This window comes from Lepeophtheirus salmonis, chromosome 3, assembly GCF_016086655.4.
Source record: "Lepeophtheirus salmonis chromosome 3, UVic_Lsal_1.4, whole genome shotgun sequence".
Taxonomy (NCBI): Eukaryota; Metazoa; Arthropoda; class Copepoda; order Siphonostomatoida; family Caligidae; genus Lepeophtheirus; species Lepeophtheirus salmonis.
In genome coordinates this window covers 7,866,505-7,884,718 of record NC_052133.2, presented here as the reverse complement: position 1 = coordinate 7,884,718, position 18,214 = coordinate 7,866,505, and the positions used below count along the sequence as shown (strand labels likewise).

Below are 18,214 nucleotides of genomic sequence, written 5' to 3'. Positions count from 1 at the left end.
TATGATAGTATCAATGTAAAGTTGGTAATTAGATTGCTCGATGTTGCAACTAAATAATGAATTTTAAGTCGAATGCACAATTTGCGTATACAAGTTGAAACTTGTACATACATCGCAACTTGTACACAACAGCTGCATAGAAATCAACTTTGGGGCCCTCTTGGCTTTGAACTGGTAAAAAAGTTACCATTATTTTATTTAAAAAACTTATATTGCCCCCAATATAGCCCCTTTCAACCACAAAATCTAATAGTTTTTCATTTTGATATTGTTACAATCAATTTTGGCTCAATTTCGTGGAATTTGGGGGCGCTCCGAAGGATTAATAATAAGAATTTGTTGATAAAAATTGAGGGTAATTTAGCTTGAAAGAATAGAAATGTAATACACACTCCATTTTGAGAAAAACCTTTCTGGCATGCTGTTTTTTTTTTGACAAGCCACATAAACATTCATAAATGGGCATTTCTGACTGTAAAGTCCTTAAGTGCCCCTTTCACAAAAAGTTTATCTACATCTGCTCTACAAATACAATAAAAATTTGATAAGAATATACTTTTATTGCAATAATTCGGTAAATATTAGAGTTCAAATTAGCTACAACTGACAAAAATTGGTCAATTCATTGTCGAGGCCAAAAGACAAAGTATAACCGATTTGATTTGTACCCAGTATAGCAACAATACAAGAACCACTGGACCGTGAACTAGACAAGAAACTCCATGAACGACCGTTATCTCACCTACGCGGCCGATGAGTTCCCTCCGCTCAACCAGATTATGTTCCCAGCCTCTAAAATGATGCTAGATATCATGAAATAGAGGGGAAGAGGATGCCCTCGTATTGGTTCCCCAAAGGTCTCAAAAAAGAGGCCAGGACCTCCTTTAGGAGGTGGTTTTGCCTTGGGTGAAGTCCAACTACCCATCAACTCTCTTTCATAGGACAGAAAAAATCATATTTTACAGTTATTCAGCTCTCTTCGATGAAAATAACTTCCAGCGACATTGCTATAATAACACTATACAGTAGCTCTCGCAAAACACAAGAGCAAAAGTTATTATTATAGTGACCCATTTGCTTACATTTACGATCAAATGATGAGCCTTTGCCCCATAATTCGGAATTATTGAACTGGTCAAATTGGTCGAGTTATAGTAGAGTACTATAAACTTTCATGTTCGATAAGATACTTCAAAAAGTGCCCCCTCAGCCCCCCCCCTGTACCACTGCCACAAAATAGGTCTCCCAAGCGTTCGTCTTTACTATCATATTTAAAAAGTAAAAAATATATATAAACTTTGGTTTCTTGAACTTTTTGTAAGTACTATTGGAATGGAACGCTAAAATCTCATTTTTTTGCGTTCAGCGTTAAAAAAAATATCTGTTCCGTTCATTTTTCATGGAACTCAGTTCAATTTGCATCCCATTTGTGTTGTTCTGTTCTTAAACATATGAAAATCCAAGAGAACAACTCCAAATCTAAAGGTGATTTTATCTCAAGATTGATGACCTTACATCCCAAATATTATGGAATCAAAATTATAGGTAATAATTCATTTTTGTATGAGAACTATTGATTTTTTTTCACTTCTCAAAAGTTGACACAAATCTATAAAAAGTAAAAAATATTAAAAACTCAAAATGGCAAATTCTCCAAAACCAGATTGATCAGGAAAAAAAAATAGTTTCTTAATTACAACTACCTCTTTTAAGACGACAAATTTATCCATTCTGTGACTTTTTTGGTTGGGAAATTTGTCTCTTAGCCCAGCAGTGTAAAAATGAACCAGGAGTCGCATAAAACTAAATCTGCAAGTGTCGTAGACTGTATAATGTCGATTGGAAAACGTGGTTTGCCAAAAACTGTTCCAAAGCGAAATGTATGTATGTTCTGTCTGCCACCGAGTTCATATTTCATAACTATGAACCTCTTAGCTATATTGTTTCGATCACTTGATGGAGTTAAATCACCGATGAGGGCAAGTGGTACCATATTTGTGGTTAAATATCACAGATGACGAGACAGAGACGATTTGACACTCTTAGACACTGTTAAATTGATTACCATATATTGCTGGGATTTTTTGCACTGACACAAATCAATCCAAGGAGAATCCACGCCTCTGGTACATATATTCCTGTATGAGCTGTAGATAAAGATAAAAAATTGACAAAACATGTAACTTCTTACTCTGATATTTTGTATAAATGGTTCCAGATGACAAAGATAAGATATTGTGCTTTAAAAGAACAATTTTGATTGAAAACAGGAACCATGTTTGAGGCAAAAATCCTTGTTGCTGAGGGCATCTAACTACAGCACACACAGTTCAGAGAATTCCTTTTAGTAATCACGCTGATGTTGTGTAGATATTTTTGACAAACTGAAATGCTTCATTTCTCCATTCTTCTACCACAGTCTTCGATCAAAGAGTGAATATATCTGTCAGCATCACCTTAACAATGTGATGACGACATACTGCCCAGAGTAACGGCCGTCTTAATATCTGTTGAAAACAAATAAAAGCTCCAGTAACATGGCCTATGAAGCATTTGTGTCAAACACCCTGTATACAACTGATCTTTCACATTTCCATGCTTTTCTCAGTTATAATTTTTCTTGAGCGTCGGTCAGTGCCTTTTTTGAAAGATGGAATTCCAAGAAACTTTCTTCACATCATCGATCACTACAGTCAGCCGCTCTTAATTAACATTCTTAATTATGAAAGTACCCAAAATTTGGAATTTCACTAAAGTGATGCAATTTCTTTTGTCTTGGGTCTCTTAAGCCATTAAAGCAATATTTCTTGATTAGTAACCCTGTATTTCTTACTAACTAAAATTAAAATATTTTTTTTTTGAGGATTTGCAAGTTAACAATAATAATATTGAACACATAATTCTTGAAAAAAGCAAAAATAAATGTTTAGCTTTGCTTTTCATAGTAATATAACCATATACTATAATATTCTCATTTCAAAATGCTTAATGTGAGCAGAACATTTTTATTATACCGCCAAGGCAATATTTTGTACTGGGGGGAGGAGGTCTGTCTGAATGCACTCTATTGCTTACTGTTACTGATTATTTGATTTACCGAACTTTAGCAATTGGGATCTTTGCAATTTGTTGGGTTGTCTTCAAAAACTTTGGGAGTATCTCCGTACACAACACTTACTCAGGAGTAATTCTGACGAACTTGAACTTTTTTAAATCAAACCAGAAGCCCACCTCGCCAAAATATTTTTTTGGTTTTTTTAAAAGTTATTTTTCTTGAATAAATGAGTTACCTTTACATTCCATTTAAATAGACAAACATTAGTTATAAATAACATTATTTATTTGAATTTTTAAATTATTTGACCGACAAAAATAAGGAATATACACCACCAGCATTTTGTGTCCAAATGAGTTTCCCTCATGTGTCCGTGGAATGGACGGACTCACATTAGTAGTCGTACAAATAATATATATTTGCAACTATCAGGTGTTGCTACGTCTACCATAGTATTTAAAGTCTATTTTATTGCTTAAAATCGATGGATTTGAGTATTGAAATGAATATCCTTCAACTCTTGCGATACCTAATCCTATATACATTTTTTTAGAGTCTGAAATCTGCTTTTGGTATCCTTTTAGGAAGGTATATGCTAAAAATATTAGTATTTGTTTAAATTTTGTACAAAATAAATATCATTATACAAAAACCAATCAACTATAACTGTAAAATATGTAGAAATGAAACTTATTATGACTTGACTGGGACTTAATCCTGATTGACACTCTTCACAAACAACAATGATTCAATGGATATTTCATTAAACATTTTATATGTGGAGCTGAAATCAAATTTGGTTATCTATATTATTGAAAAAAAGGTTTGTTGGTCTGTCTGTGGAGGACTCATTTTCTCTGTAAAACCTAAGCATTTTTTAGTGTGAGCTTGTTGTTGTTGTTAGGAACCTGAACAATGTTTTTTTATTAAATTTTCTCGGCTGTTTTTATTATTATTAATTCGTTCTTGAGGAGAGAAAAACTAAGTATTGAGTAACTAGCTGTGAGTATTCCCATGAAAGACGGAGAGTAACTTTTAGGATTGCCTATGGAGTTATCTTGTATATTAATAAAGCAAGGTTTTTCTGTTTATCGACACCTAATAACTCTGAGCAATGACAGACGCTAACGCTAGTGATTTAATAAATGTACCTAAAGAAGCAGCTATTGTTCGAAAATTATCCCAGACTACCAAGCATTTTTGAAGGTTTGCCATCGATAAACCAGGAGTTGAGTTTAAATTGACCCGGAAAAATAACCTCAATTCAAGAACACTGATCCCAAATACGACCTGATCTACATAATGCTCAAGCGGTTTGCACTTTAAATACTAGGATCTGATTTAACCATAAAAGCTTGACTTTGAAATAAGTTTATGTATGACAATCCATGCATTACATAGTCCACAACCTACAGACAGCTCATGGGTTGACTCAAATTGAACTGCATAAAGTTTATAAGAAATTGAAAATTTTATTTTCCCTGACCATTTTATCCAGCAATCATAACAATGAGGTCTAATAAGTATTCTATACTTTTATTAAGTACAAACAGCATAACCATAATTAATCAACAGCCTACTCACGGTGGTGGGTCAACATACAAACAATCTTATAACATAGTCAAGAAAATGAGAAATTATCAATATTCTTTTACTTTATATATACCTATTTCATATACCCCAATATTACATACACATATTTTAGTAAATTATAATCTTATTAGTCAAATTACTGGGATGAGTGTAGATACCCAATAAGTTTACCTATAGTTTAGAACCCTTATTTGATTTAATATACTTATATTCGCCCCGATAGGATCCCTTTCAATCATCAAATCCATCAATTATCATTCTTTTATTGTGACAATCAATTTCGCCTACTTTAAGTGCAATTTGCAGGTCCTCCACAGGGGTAATAAGAATAATTTGTTGAAAGAAATTGAGGATAATTCATGGAAGAATACAAATGTAATCCACACTCAATTTTGATAAAAATACTGCAAAATTTCAACAAAATTTATACTATAAATAGATGTGCGTCTGAGCTCTATTAATCATTAATGTATCCATCCTTATCGGCAATGATGGCTACTAAGTGACGGCTGAAGTCCTGATACTCGCTTCAGATGTTGTTCTCTGTCATGACGTCTTAATGTTGACTCACAGTGGCTTTGAGAGCCTCGGTGTTAGGATGAAGGACACTTCACGTACATCAATTTGAACCCAATATTAGCACCTACACTCTTTATTACTGCACAATATGAAAGTATTTTGTCTTAATTTTTAACTTCTCCTTTTTTTTGGAATAACTATCAATAATTGTCTAGAGAGCTTAGGAAGATTTTCATATACTCGAATTTTATATTATACAATTCCATTGCAGGCATTTAAAAATATCATCTATTGCACAACATTGTTCTCCGTAATTCATGAAAATTCCATTCAGTTCTCTTGATTTTAATAAAGTTGAGTTGTTTTATTGATATATCATATTTTATTAGATCACAGATTTTGGTGTAGGTTATAACATTAACAGATTTAACACTACGAAAAAAGGCATACAATTCCGATAATAAATTAGTCATAAATTCCTGAATATTGAAGCTAAAGAGATAATTTTGGTATCGAAATGTCTTTTTAACTTCATTATCTATTAGATAAAACAGGGTTTAAAGGAAACAGTTCGTTTGGATAGTTCGCAACTAGTTTGTCTGAGACTAGTTTCTTCACTTAAAGACTTGGGTAGGATAATTGGGTATTCCAATATGACATAGCCAATAAATATTACTTTTTTTATCACTTAAGACTTAGCTGTGGTTGATAGGCTCCAAGAAATGCTGTTCAGAAAACTCATAAAAGGCAAAAACAACTGCTTAAATGGGCACAACAACGGAGGTAGTTACATTGGGTGTAGCATTACAATTAGCAATTGTGTATATCCATCATGATAATAGTATGTTGTTATATAAGCATAAATAACGGGGAAAATATCTTTTTTGATGCCCTTAATAAGGAGTAATATCGCCGGACATTACTACATAATTAGCTTTTGCTCTAAATCTTTAAGATAGATTTACTTCTAACATTTTTTTTTATTACTATATTTATTGTCTAATTTTATGATTTTGACATTTACTTCATTATTAATAATTAGTTAGATCTCATAATAATTAGATATATCTATCCTGTACACAATTGTATATAGCAACTTCCATATGAAGAAGAGGGGTGATCATCTTTTTGATTAAACTCCACGTCTCGTTTGTGTTTTGCAACCTAAAGTTATGACATATTTAACTGGATTCCAGTGTCAGAACAAGAGAGTATTATTTGGATCAATCTATTATTTCAATATTCTGTATATATAATTTATTGTTATTAGTTATATGATTCCAATTGTTTAATTTTGTATATTTAACATAAATGTATGATGGTATATTTTTTATTATGTAGATTATATTTAATTAAAGCCTTCTTTTTTAAACTTGGAACTTCAAATATATTTCGAAATACTCTACTTTGTCGTTTCATTAGCTATTACTTTGAGAATAAGGTTCATAATGAATTACAATTTCATGGAGTGTGACGTTATAAAATCTACTGTAACGGGTAAAAAACGTCTAAGTCAATTATACGTAGTAAATCTTCATTAAACATTTTGCTAATAAATACTTTCGTTATACCCTCAAAAATCATAATAAAGCAGGCAGATGATAATCACATCAGTATTTTGAACAATGATACCATATGTATCCCCCCCCCGCTCCTTGCACGCGTTTGGACCGAATTAGTTCGGTACAACAAAAAATATAACAACCTAGGATTTCTAGACCGAAACCAAACACTATTCAATACCTTTAAAATAGACCTAATGACAGCTGACAATTTTAAGCCAATCCGCAAAGAGAAGGGAAAAACATGCTCTTCTTCTACTGAGTGTCCACTCTTTCCCTAGAGTCCTCAAGGCAAAATCATATAAAAATGAAATCAGGATCCATTTAGACTTTAGAGAAAAAACAAAACGACGGGAAGGGAAAATAATTAATAATATCACAACGTTTAATAATAGTATAGAGACATAAATATAATTAATTTTTGTGTACATGTATAATTTGTATGAATATTTACATGGTGGATACGCAGGTACAAAAAAAATTGAACAAGACTAATTTGAAACATGGAGAATAGTAATGATTATAATAACTGTTTTTAGCACTTTTTAAAGAAATAAAAGCTCCTTTTTAAGAGAGAGAGAGAGAGAAAAAAAAAAAAAAAGATGAGGGGGAAGAGAAGAAGAAGAATTTTGAAAACTTATAATTCGAAATTAATTACCTCGTGCTTGCTTCCTATTATATTATATATTTGTATGAATTATGATCATGTACCTATATAAAATTATTTTAAATAAAAATATCTGAATTTGAACGAAGAAACATAACAGACAAAGGACTTTTTGTAGAAATGATTTTTATCCACGAAGTTTTTAATTTTGGAGAATATGTAATTAATTGATAGTAAGTAATAATAATAAATTAAGGAGTATTTTTTCTTTAGAAAAAAACAAACAATCGTATATAAGATAATCACAGCGACAAATTTAAATTAAAGTACTACTAGAAGAACATCTACTACTCATATCAAAAAAATCCAAAGGGTCCTCTCACATACGGAGAGTCCCCTCCATGTGGCTGACTCCGACTATTGGAAAACTTTTTATTTAGGGTTGTAGAAAGAATGGATGGACTGATGCTAGTATTGCTACGATAATTGAACAGTCGAGCAGGTGGGGAGACAGGAGTAGGTGGAAATCTAGAAGAAGGTGAAGATAAAGGACAGGAAGACAATGATGACTTAAAGCTCCTTGGGAGAGAGTTGATGTTGCTACAACTATTGACGGAAGAATTACTAGAACGTCTTTCAAAAGAGTTATTATTATTGGTTGTTGGTTTCTCGAATCTTCCTCTCACACGATCCACAGCTCCAGTGATAACAGGACTGGGGGAACGGCGTCGAACAGTTACTTTTCCAAGTGGTTTTTGTGACTGACGAGTTGAGGATCGTTGAGGATCAGCAACTTCGTTGCCAGCATCATCGTTGTGACGATTTGATATCGAGGTAAACGGGGATTTTGTCTCTACAGCGGTGGAACGATGATTTTCGAAGCGATTCTTTACTAAGGATATCGAACTCGAAGTACTGTCGCGATGACTGCGACCTCTTCGAGGAGTGATGTCCGTCGACATTGTGTTTTCCACCTAAGAGATATGATCCATTTAACTATACAAGACATTAGTTATTTTTCTTTAATTAAAAACTATTTAAATCAGAAATAGCATGCATCTACATTTTAAATCTGCCAATGGTTAAAAATACATAATGATCTGTATATAAGGAAATAAAGTCATTTTTTCTACATAATTAGTCAAACATTATAATATACTAAAACATGCAGATTAAAATAATTAATTAACTTTCAGAAGTCACAAGAGTATGAGTTGAAAAAAAAGAGGAGGTATATTATATTAGAAGGATTACTTGAGCAAATTCAACTGTAAACGCACACCACATGCTAATTAATCTATTACCTTATTACTAAGTTCTGCGATAGAATTATCAAAAGATTCAGTGGAGGAGGGATTAGGAAGAGTTGGGGAAAGATCCAATTTGGGATTAGGAGATGGAGGAAAAATAGGGTCTTCTTTCAGTCTATCTTTAACACGTATTTTATCGTTGTCGTCAACCCGACTTTTTGGTTCAGGACAATTGCGAATAATATCTTTTATTTCAGCAAAGATATTTTCTGAAGATTCAGCTCTTTTACTATGCGTTAATTTATTACAGTCAGAAGGAGAGGAGGAGCATGAGGAGGTTCCCGATCGGAAACCTGAGGTCGTTGCATCCATTGAACTTGATGAAGACATTAGAGGGGACGATGAACTAACTTGACTACTCGGTGGACTAGGAGATGTGATACCTGTAGATGAGGAAGATGATAACTGAGAATTTTTTGATTCGGAGGTTGCTGTAGCTAATTTAATGTCTTCGATTTCTGAAACAAAATAAATAATCATCAAATAAGAATAAGCTGTTAAGTCAATCAATAGATATAATAAATGACATAACTTACCATTTGCGTTTATCAAAGTTTCAGAATGTAATGGAAGGTTATTCTCTTTGTTTTCTTCTTCTTCAAGAGACTGTGTACGAGAAGGAGGGATTTCAGATACATTTTCCAATATTGATTCAGCTCCATGATCAGGTTCCCAACTAACTTCCGTTTTTGTATCATCCTCCTTGGATGAATTAATAGCTAGGGGTTTGACTGAGCTTAAATCTTCCCAGCAAGGAGTAACAGTGCGCTCCGTTGCTTGCCATAGCTCAATACAACAATTGGATTGTTCCTTCTTTGGTTGAATCAAACTGTCCTCGCGAGTAGGGGTTTTGCATCTCTTAATTTCATTTTCCTTACAATTTTCAAGTAAGGATCGTTTTCGGTTAACGTCAGCAAGGATGAGAGAGTCTTCAGTGGGTGTAATTGTATGGTTGGAATGATCAAATAAGTAGTAGTTAGACTTTTTGGAAGGATCTTTTTGAAAGGTCGATATGTTTTCCTTTGCAAATAAAAGTTCTTTGCTATTGTTGAAATTGTTAAGCCAGGGATGTTGAAGACAACTCTTGCAAGAATATCGCTTTCTGAAACAATTAATTAGTTAGTCAATCTTTGTAAATAAAAAACTGTCATCCTTACCCCTTTTCTTTCATTAAAAGTTTATCGATAAAATCCTTAGCATAGTCGGATACATTATCAAAGACTTCATCATCATAGTCATACTCAGCAATCGTTACATTGGCCATGGTTTCTAGATCCGTATCACCCATAAATGGAGAAAGGCCTGAGAGTCTATGAAAACATTACATAATCATAATGTATGTACTATTTAAAGGAGAAAAAAGTCTTACAAAACATAGCAAATAACTCCAACAGCCCACATGTCTGTAGCGTAGCCAATGGGCTCAAAGTTGACCACTTCTGGAGCTACAAATTCGGGAGTTCCAAAAAGGACTTGTAATTTTTTCATGGGTTCATATCTTCTAGCGAGTCCAAAGTCTATAATTTTTATTCTATTTCCAGTCTTTGTATGGCATAATATGTTTTCCGGCTATATCATGAAATGAAAATTATTCATACGTTATTTGATGAGATAAAGTATATATAGGAAAGTAGAATACAAATTAATATATATTTTCTCCCTTCTCAATGATGATGATTTGATCCGGAGAGTTTAAAATGGACAATTAAGATTGTATAGATAACTTTTTTCTCTTTTATTCTTTCTTTCAATGGGGCGGTAATTTATGAGCATTTTCTAAACATACTTGGTAAATAATAGTAATAATATAATCAGTGATTATAATATGAATGTACGTATTTTTTGATCAATAAAATGAGGTTCACCAAGGAAAATAAATAAATAAGTACACATAAATTACCATCATCAAAAAGAGAATAGATAATTTACTATGGCGTAGGAGGTGGAAGTACATGAAAAAAAAAAAAAAATACTGAAGGCAATTTCATTTTATAATAATATGCACGCATCTTCCGGAATCCTATCATCAGGTACGTATAACCAAGTAAAAGGGGTTTGGAAAATGTCCAATCTTTGAAATTCCAATTAGGTTATTGTTTAGAAGGGAGGAAAATAAAAGGAATATTGTTAAAGTGTAAGAAATGTTTCGGTCTGACAGTTCTAGACCACTATCATTTTTAGTCGACCAAATTATTTCATTCATTTAAAGAAATACAGTAAAATTTTCACTGTATTTTGTTTTATGCCTTCGATGTTTCTGCTTCTTTATTTTCTATCAGTGTTCTGAACGTTAATTGGGCAAATTCCAATAAACTGCTGAAGCTCTGAAGAATGCCCAACATTTATAGGATAATGATTCCATAGGTGGGAAGAATTGAACCATAATTGGCCAACTACTACCAACTGCTTTTGGGCCTTTTCTCTGTTTCTTTTTAGAAGACAGGTTGTGAGATACAATAAAGGAGACAATGTGATCAGCCTAAAAAAAAACAGTCTAAACACATTCTTAAGATCGCCAAACTTTTCCCCTCTTTTTTCGCTGATTTCGAATACAAAAAATGAATAAGCAAAATGTTAGGCGTGCCATTTCTGAACTTGCTTTTATAAAAATAGTTACAAATATTTTTATTGGAAGGACTTCATATCTAAAAGCCAATCTAGCCAAGACCCTTTAACGAGCTACTTGGAAAGGGGCTGTGAGCTACTGGTAGCTCGCAAACGACGAGTTGGAGACCCTTGCTATAGTAGATGAACTGTTGACGTTAGTTGACTTTCAAAATTGTGAACATCAACCTATATAATAGCCGGATAATCAATTGGAGAAATAAAGGAGACTTAACCTTGAGCTGATATTTTATGTTATACCTATATAGTAAAAAAATATCAAAGTAGTAGTACTATGACTATTGACTATGTAGTAGTCAACAGCTGAAAAACGAGGAGCTCTCATTCTCCTTTTTATTCAATAGGTTGTGAATCCAGTTATTATATAGGTTGGTGCCTACTATACAACGACGTCATATGAAGTACGTAGTACCTATATTGTATCAACTTTCTTTTGAAAAGAAAAAGGGGGGAAAGGGTCAAAAATCAGTTGGTAGCCAATTCTTCCCAACTATGGAACTATTGTTCAATGATTGTTGGGAATTGTTTGCAGCTTAACAGTAGCTTATTCTAACTCTACCAATCAACGTTCAGCACACTGATTAGAAACATCGATAGCTGACAAAAAATACAGCGTATATATTTGTATTGGCGATATAACGCCGTGTAAATTTGTTGCATAGATAATATTTGTACTACTCATTGATAAATAAATATGTAGAGAGAACCAAGGGTAATAGAAATACATTTCTATTATCCTTGGAGAGAACGAGTTATTTTTGATTGCAGTTTGTCATTGTAAGGCAGATGTCTTATTTGAAGCTTGGGTAGAAAGAATTCTCCTGTTATACAAAAATAATTTGGTAGACATGTCCTTAGTAACAGCTCTATATCTCAACAACATCCATCTTTGTCAACAGCTGAAGTTTAGATCAAGATATCCTTCAAATATTTATTTATATAACTATGATACAATTCATATATCAGTCCATAGATTGAGATCGAAAAAAATGATCCTCGATTTGAAAACAATCAAATTTCAGACGACGGTCTGAACCGAAATATCGGTCAAAGTCGGTTTAGAAAAAATGACTTAAGATTGAACGGGAAAAAATTAATCTCTCAACACTAGAAACAAAAATGAGCAACTCTTTAAATTTCTCTTATTCACAACTTACTTTCAAATCTAAATGAACAATTTGTTGACTGTGAATATATTCTATGCCTTGAAGGATTTGCTTCATAAAAGCAATGCATGCCTTTTCCGTCAACACGAATTCATCCTCGATAACACGATCGAATAACTCTCCACCACCGATACTGAAAAATAAAATAATAAAGATTAGAAATACGAATGATTCACATACATAGGATTCATATTTCGCATGTTATCAAAAACAGGCTCACTACAGGAACATACGTCTTTTAATACACATCATTAAAACACAGTAATGTCTTTATTTTCCTTCCAAACAATTAACATAAATTATAATTACAAATCTAGACGACAGATGAATAAGTATGATAACATAAAATCATTTAATCACTTACTTTAAAAAAATTGCGGATAAGGCATACAAAAATAAATGTCAGGGGAAGAAATAATAATAATTTGAAACATTAATTATAAGAAAAATATCAACAATTGATGATTAAAATCTCAATAAAAAGAATAAGGAAGATTTTTTTCAATTTAATGTACTATTAAAATAATGTCAAGAGTACATTCTTGTATTCTTTTTCCGCAATAACTGTTATACCATGAAGGTTCATAATTAAAAAATAAATAAATCTTCCAAAGCTAATTCATTTAATGTGGTAGGCACTTATTTGTTTGTGAATTTAAAAATCCCTGACTTTGGCAACGTTTGAGGCCCATCATGTCATTTTTGGCACAGTACAGGGTAAAGGGATAAAGAAAGAAACGTATAGAGCTGTGACAAGGATTTTACTGGGATGCTTGGCTTACTTAGGCAAATCGATAATAAAAATTCTGATCTAGAAAAGTTGAATACAGCTGTTGTAATTGTAGATTATGTCATAATCAGAAGGGAAAAAATTGAACTAGAGTTGACTTTACCTAAATGAGCACATCTCTTAATAATTCAATTATTATCTTCATTATATTTACAGGGAGATCTGTTTAGCCTATTAAATGTATAGCTGTTTCCACGTTATTAATACATCTATATTAATAAAGCAAAGTTTGTCCGTCTGAAAATAGGAAAACAAGCTACCGGGTGCACTGCATATGATGTAAATCATATAAACATATTTCGATGTAAGAAATAACAATGTAGTCGTATTAATAAAATATTGCAGGCGTATAGAATGGAACGGGTATACAGGGTGCACTGTACATAGTGCTCCTTGATCTATATCATACATATTTTTGTTTAAAAAAAACAAACAATAATATAGTCATATTAATGAAATATTGCTGGCGTGTGTATATATAACAAGGGCACTGTTTCTGGTTTTCTTGCATTGGTCCTATATTTATATTAATACAATTCATGCCATATTCTTAAATGTTAAATATAAGCGCTCTAAAGATTAAAAATACTCATCAGTAATCCCACTATATTTTTTTCCTCTCAAATTTTTATTAATTGATACAAGTAATGAGTAGTTTCGTGCGAGTCTGCTCATGAAAAAACAGAACACTGTAACACTGAGGATTTCTTCTGGAAGTATCTTCTATATTTAAAGCACAAATTTGTCTTTTAGCCGACACTTTATTACTCACGGCAATCCCGGGTACTACAATAAATAAATAAATAATCCTCAATAAAAAAAAAAAAGGAATATTCAAACAACTTACCACTATGCTTTCCAAAATGTTACATCTCTATTTATATATCTATAGCATACCAAAGTTACGGTTGAAAGGAAAGAACTGTCGATAATTGGGACCCGTTTATAAAGCCAAATAAGATATATCAAATATATATTAATATTATTGCAGAGATCTTGTAAAAAATATTATTTTTTTCATTATAATACAATATAATCAGGGGCGCCGCAGGGGAAAGGCTGGAAGGGCTGAATCCCCCCTCCCAAATTAAGTATTTTTTTATTCTTATTAGTGAAACTGAATATTTGAAACTAAAAAAGAGTGGTATATTTGTAATTTAATTTTAGAATTTTTTTTAACTGCTTTTGATTTTTTTTCTTCAAACCCCCTAATTCTACGGACGCCCCTGTAATACAAAAATATTATATTGTTATTTATTTTTATAATTTATTCTATTACATGTATAAGGGCATAATAAAAGAAGGAAAAACGATTGGATATTGTGAAAATGGGACCAATGGGAAATAGACATTTTCGATGAAGAATGCCTATCGCCTAGTTTTATTATATATCTGACCCTAAATGTACCAAAAATACGTTTTTATATAGTTATAAAATCTTATATATATAATTTTATAAGTCTGAAATTTAGCAAGTAGATGTATAAGATAACCAAGCATGTTTCTATGATTTTTTTGGGCCTCCGAGGTCATTAAAAGCCTTTTTTAAACTAAATAAACCCCCGTTGCCCTTTTTTCTTTCTATATTTATCCCCTTTTGTCAGTCTCTTTTTTCTACCTTCATTCTTTGTTTCTATTTCCCTATATTCAGCCCTGCAACGCGGGCACCCTCTTCTAGTTGTAGATAAAAATTAAGTATTAAAATGGAAAGAATAAGATAGTTTTCTTTAATTATCCTATTATCTTCCCTAACCGATTAACAACAAAAAAATCACTGCAAATTTAGATATTTCATAGGGCTTCATATTACTTTGATTATATTCAAATATCACTGTTTATCGTTAGTATCAAGTAGTATTTAATCCAGATTTTAAGTCTTTTTTTAATTCTTAAAGCAATTTGATGGAGTTTAATCAAGATCTATTGGAAATTTGTCCATTTTAAGTAGTAAAAATATCAACTTAGAGCTCCCAAGGTGGTGTCTCCCTCAATTATAATGCAATTTATAACGTGAGTAAAACAACGTTTTTAAGAAGCATGACCAAATTAAAATAAACATCAATTTCCGTAAGATGGCACATATGATGTACTAAGCTGTCATAATTAACAAATAAGTGAACAACAGACTCATGCCCCATAATGTCAGCATTTGATTCATAGATACAAAATCGTAAGCATAATAAATGCAACTTACTACTCTGTCAAGATGCACATTTCGTTCCTTCCATTATCGTAGGCATCAAACAACTGAAGCAATTTGGGATGCTTAAGGGAATTCATAATTTCTACCTCACGCTCAACGTTTCTTCGATCATCACGCCGAGTTGTGTGAACAAATTTTGCTGCATAGTATTTGTCAGGTGTATCAAAGTCTCGACATTTCATGACACGTCCGAATTTGCCTCTGAAATTGAATGAATAGTAATTATAGTTATAATATTAAAAGTAGCCATTAAAATAAATGGTGCATAATATGTGGGATGAATCAACACAAAAATAATTTGTTCACAGAAATTCGTCGAATAACGTAAATGTAATCCACACTCAATTTTGAAAAAAAAAATTATTCCAGCTTACTTTCAAGATTATTTTTATTTACCCTTTGAGTGTGTCAAAAATTGTACTTAAAGTAGGCAAAATTGATCGCCACAAGAAAAGATTGAGATGGGTATTATTTTTGAAAGGGAACATATCGGGGTCAATATAAGTATTTTAAATGCAATAAAGGTTCTAAACTATAGTTATCATTCTTGGTTATCATATCTCATCCCAGTAATTTGAATAATAACTCTATAATTCACTTAAATATATATATGAGGTAAAAAGGCATAAGTTGGGATTTTCTCCTTTTCTTCATTTGGGTTCAAGACCACATATATATAGACACAACCTAATCACATATTATAGCCATAATTTGGTCAATTATCGACTTGCTATTCAAATTTTTGGAAAGAATTACAATACCTCGGCAAAGTTTAGAACCTTTAATAGATGTATATATATGGCCTTTGAACCATAAAATTTATTCAATGATTAAAATTAATTTGTGACACACCTAAAATATTAATTAGAATATTTTTGTTCATAGAAATTGACAATAGTTATCCGTTGAAGTAGTGCTGTGTCAGTCCATATTTAGGACTGAAGACTGCAGAACCGACCAGTTTAGTTTTATACATCAGTACTAAAACTTATAAAATTCGATCCCTGATGACGTCAATCAACTTTTTTTTTTTGATCAATTCTTGTACTGACCGTCCGAAGGACCGACAATCTTATGCATTGGTTCCAAGGACTGGTCCTAAGAATAGACTAGACCGAATAAATAAAGACTGACACAAACCTACTTCGAAATATGTATATGTTATGTTTAAGCTACAATTTCTTCGTTCTTAAAGCATTAGTCAATTACAGCGTTGGTCATTCAGCTAAGTAACTATTCATTGATACCATCATTTATTTTTGATAAAATATTAAAAATTCAGGATTATTATGTATTATGAGTAATGCAAGTTTGGTCTAAAAGTTTCTGACCTATCAAAGATACCAGACATTTATTCTGAATGTTTTATTTTATTTTTCAACATAGTCTCCTTGTAGTTCTATTTACTTCTCCCAGGGATGCTTTCATCCCTGTAACCCGTCCAAACAGTACTCGACGTTTTTTCTCTGCAAAATAATTGTTCACGAGACACTTTTCGTTTTTGGGTCAATTACTCCAAGTTGGATTGACGCGTCAAAGTTTAAAACAACAAACCGTTACACTTTCAAAAACAAATGTTTAATAACAGCTACATACTCGTTTATGTCCATTTTCAAAGTAACGCTCACATCAACTCACTCAAACGACAGTTACATAACAACTGGTCGTCCAAAATGGGTGAAACTTTGGTGAGTAACTCTCAACGGATGCTAGATAAATGTGACCTACTTCTATTTACGAGTGCTGCCATCTTCACGCTGAGTTCAAAAACTTTTCAGACCCCCTCGTATAACTGTGGGCATTTGAACTTTATACTGTGCCACATAATACTTATATTTTATTAAAATAGTCCAAAGATAAATCAACAATATATATATTGACTATCCATGGAATATTTAATTATTGCTTTATTATGAATCCAAGTGCAGTAAATTCTTCATCTCACTCTTGGTTGTAACTTGTGCAATTTGCTTATATGTACAAGTTACAACTTGTATAAAACATATAAATGTAAATTAAGAAAACTCCTTCGAAGCTACTTTTATACAGACATATTATGTAATTGCATACTTAAATAACAAAAGATAATGAGGGCTGAGGGATTTAGTAGCATTTTAAATGAGCAGTGCAATATTAGATAAATACGCTACCCATCATTAGCATAATAATTGATAGTATTGCATTATTTATTATTGTATTCCCCATCGCCAACACTCCTTTCCTTATCATCATCTCTCATAACGGTTTAAATACATACAATTAACAAGGGTGTATGATTAAGAATCGATGACAATTATGCTATCTTGAGAGGAACGGACAGTCCGACCCTCTTTGAAGTAGCAGTATCTCTTTTGAAAGGATATAATTCACGTTTCAAAATATAGTGTATATGAAGAAGTGAATTAAATAACAAAGTACCCAAGTAATAAGTAGAGTCAAGTAAAGAAACACATATGTAAGTGGTAGGAATGACTCATCATGGCCTTCTTCTTCTTGTATAAATTAAAGGAGAGCTCCAACACACACACACACACATCTTTGTAGGTGGGAATGCTACAACTTTTTTTTATTTTTACGTTCTTCATTTATTTAAACACCCCAACACATCCAAATAATATTACTATTACTAATATTACGCATGATTAAAGTAGTATAATATTATGTATATATATATATATATGTAATGCAGCAATGCTGTAGTTTTTAAGGTCAGACTGCACACATTGCACGTCATTTGTCATCATGAGTAGTGGTCGTAGTACAAGGACATGTTAAACTTGTTTA

At 32.2% G+C, this 18,214-nt stretch overlaps 1 protein-coding gene across 8 annotated transcripts in view; it reads right to left on the bottom strand.

The window, feature by feature from the left end:
* Positions 1 to 7,096: 7,096 nt before the first annotated feature.
* The window catches only part of LOC121114266 (uncharacterized), a 53,588-nt gene continuing 42,470 nt past the window's right edge, over positions 7,097 to 18,214 (bottom strand). For 4 of the 8 annotated variants that reach the window (XM_040708180.2, XM_071886966.1, XM_071886967.1 and 1 more), the window contains 7 exons: positions 15,422 to 15,631; positions 12,429 to 12,570; positions 10,016 to 10,215; positions 9,804 to 9,956; positions 9,183 to 9,748; positions 8,641 to 9,104; positions 7,097 to 8,310 (listed from right to left, as the gene is read on the bottom strand). In XM_040708180.2, the coding sequence (XP_040564114.1) occupies positions 7,693 to 8,310; positions 8,641 to 9,104; positions 9,183 to 9,748; positions 9,804 to 9,956; positions 10,016 to 10,215; positions 12,429 to 12,570; positions 15,422 to 15,631 (2,353 nt within the window). In that variant the 3' untranslated portion in view covers positions 7,097 to 7,692. Of the gene's footprint in view, positions 8,333 to 8,640; positions 9,105 to 9,182; positions 9,749 to 9,803; positions 9,957 to 10,015; positions 10,216 to 12,428; positions 12,571 to 15,421; positions 15,632 to 17,848; positions 18,059 to 18,214 lie in introns of those variants that run through there. The other 4 variants (XM_071886968.1, XM_071886969.1, XM_040708182.2 and 1 more) reach the window with 2 other exon arrangements.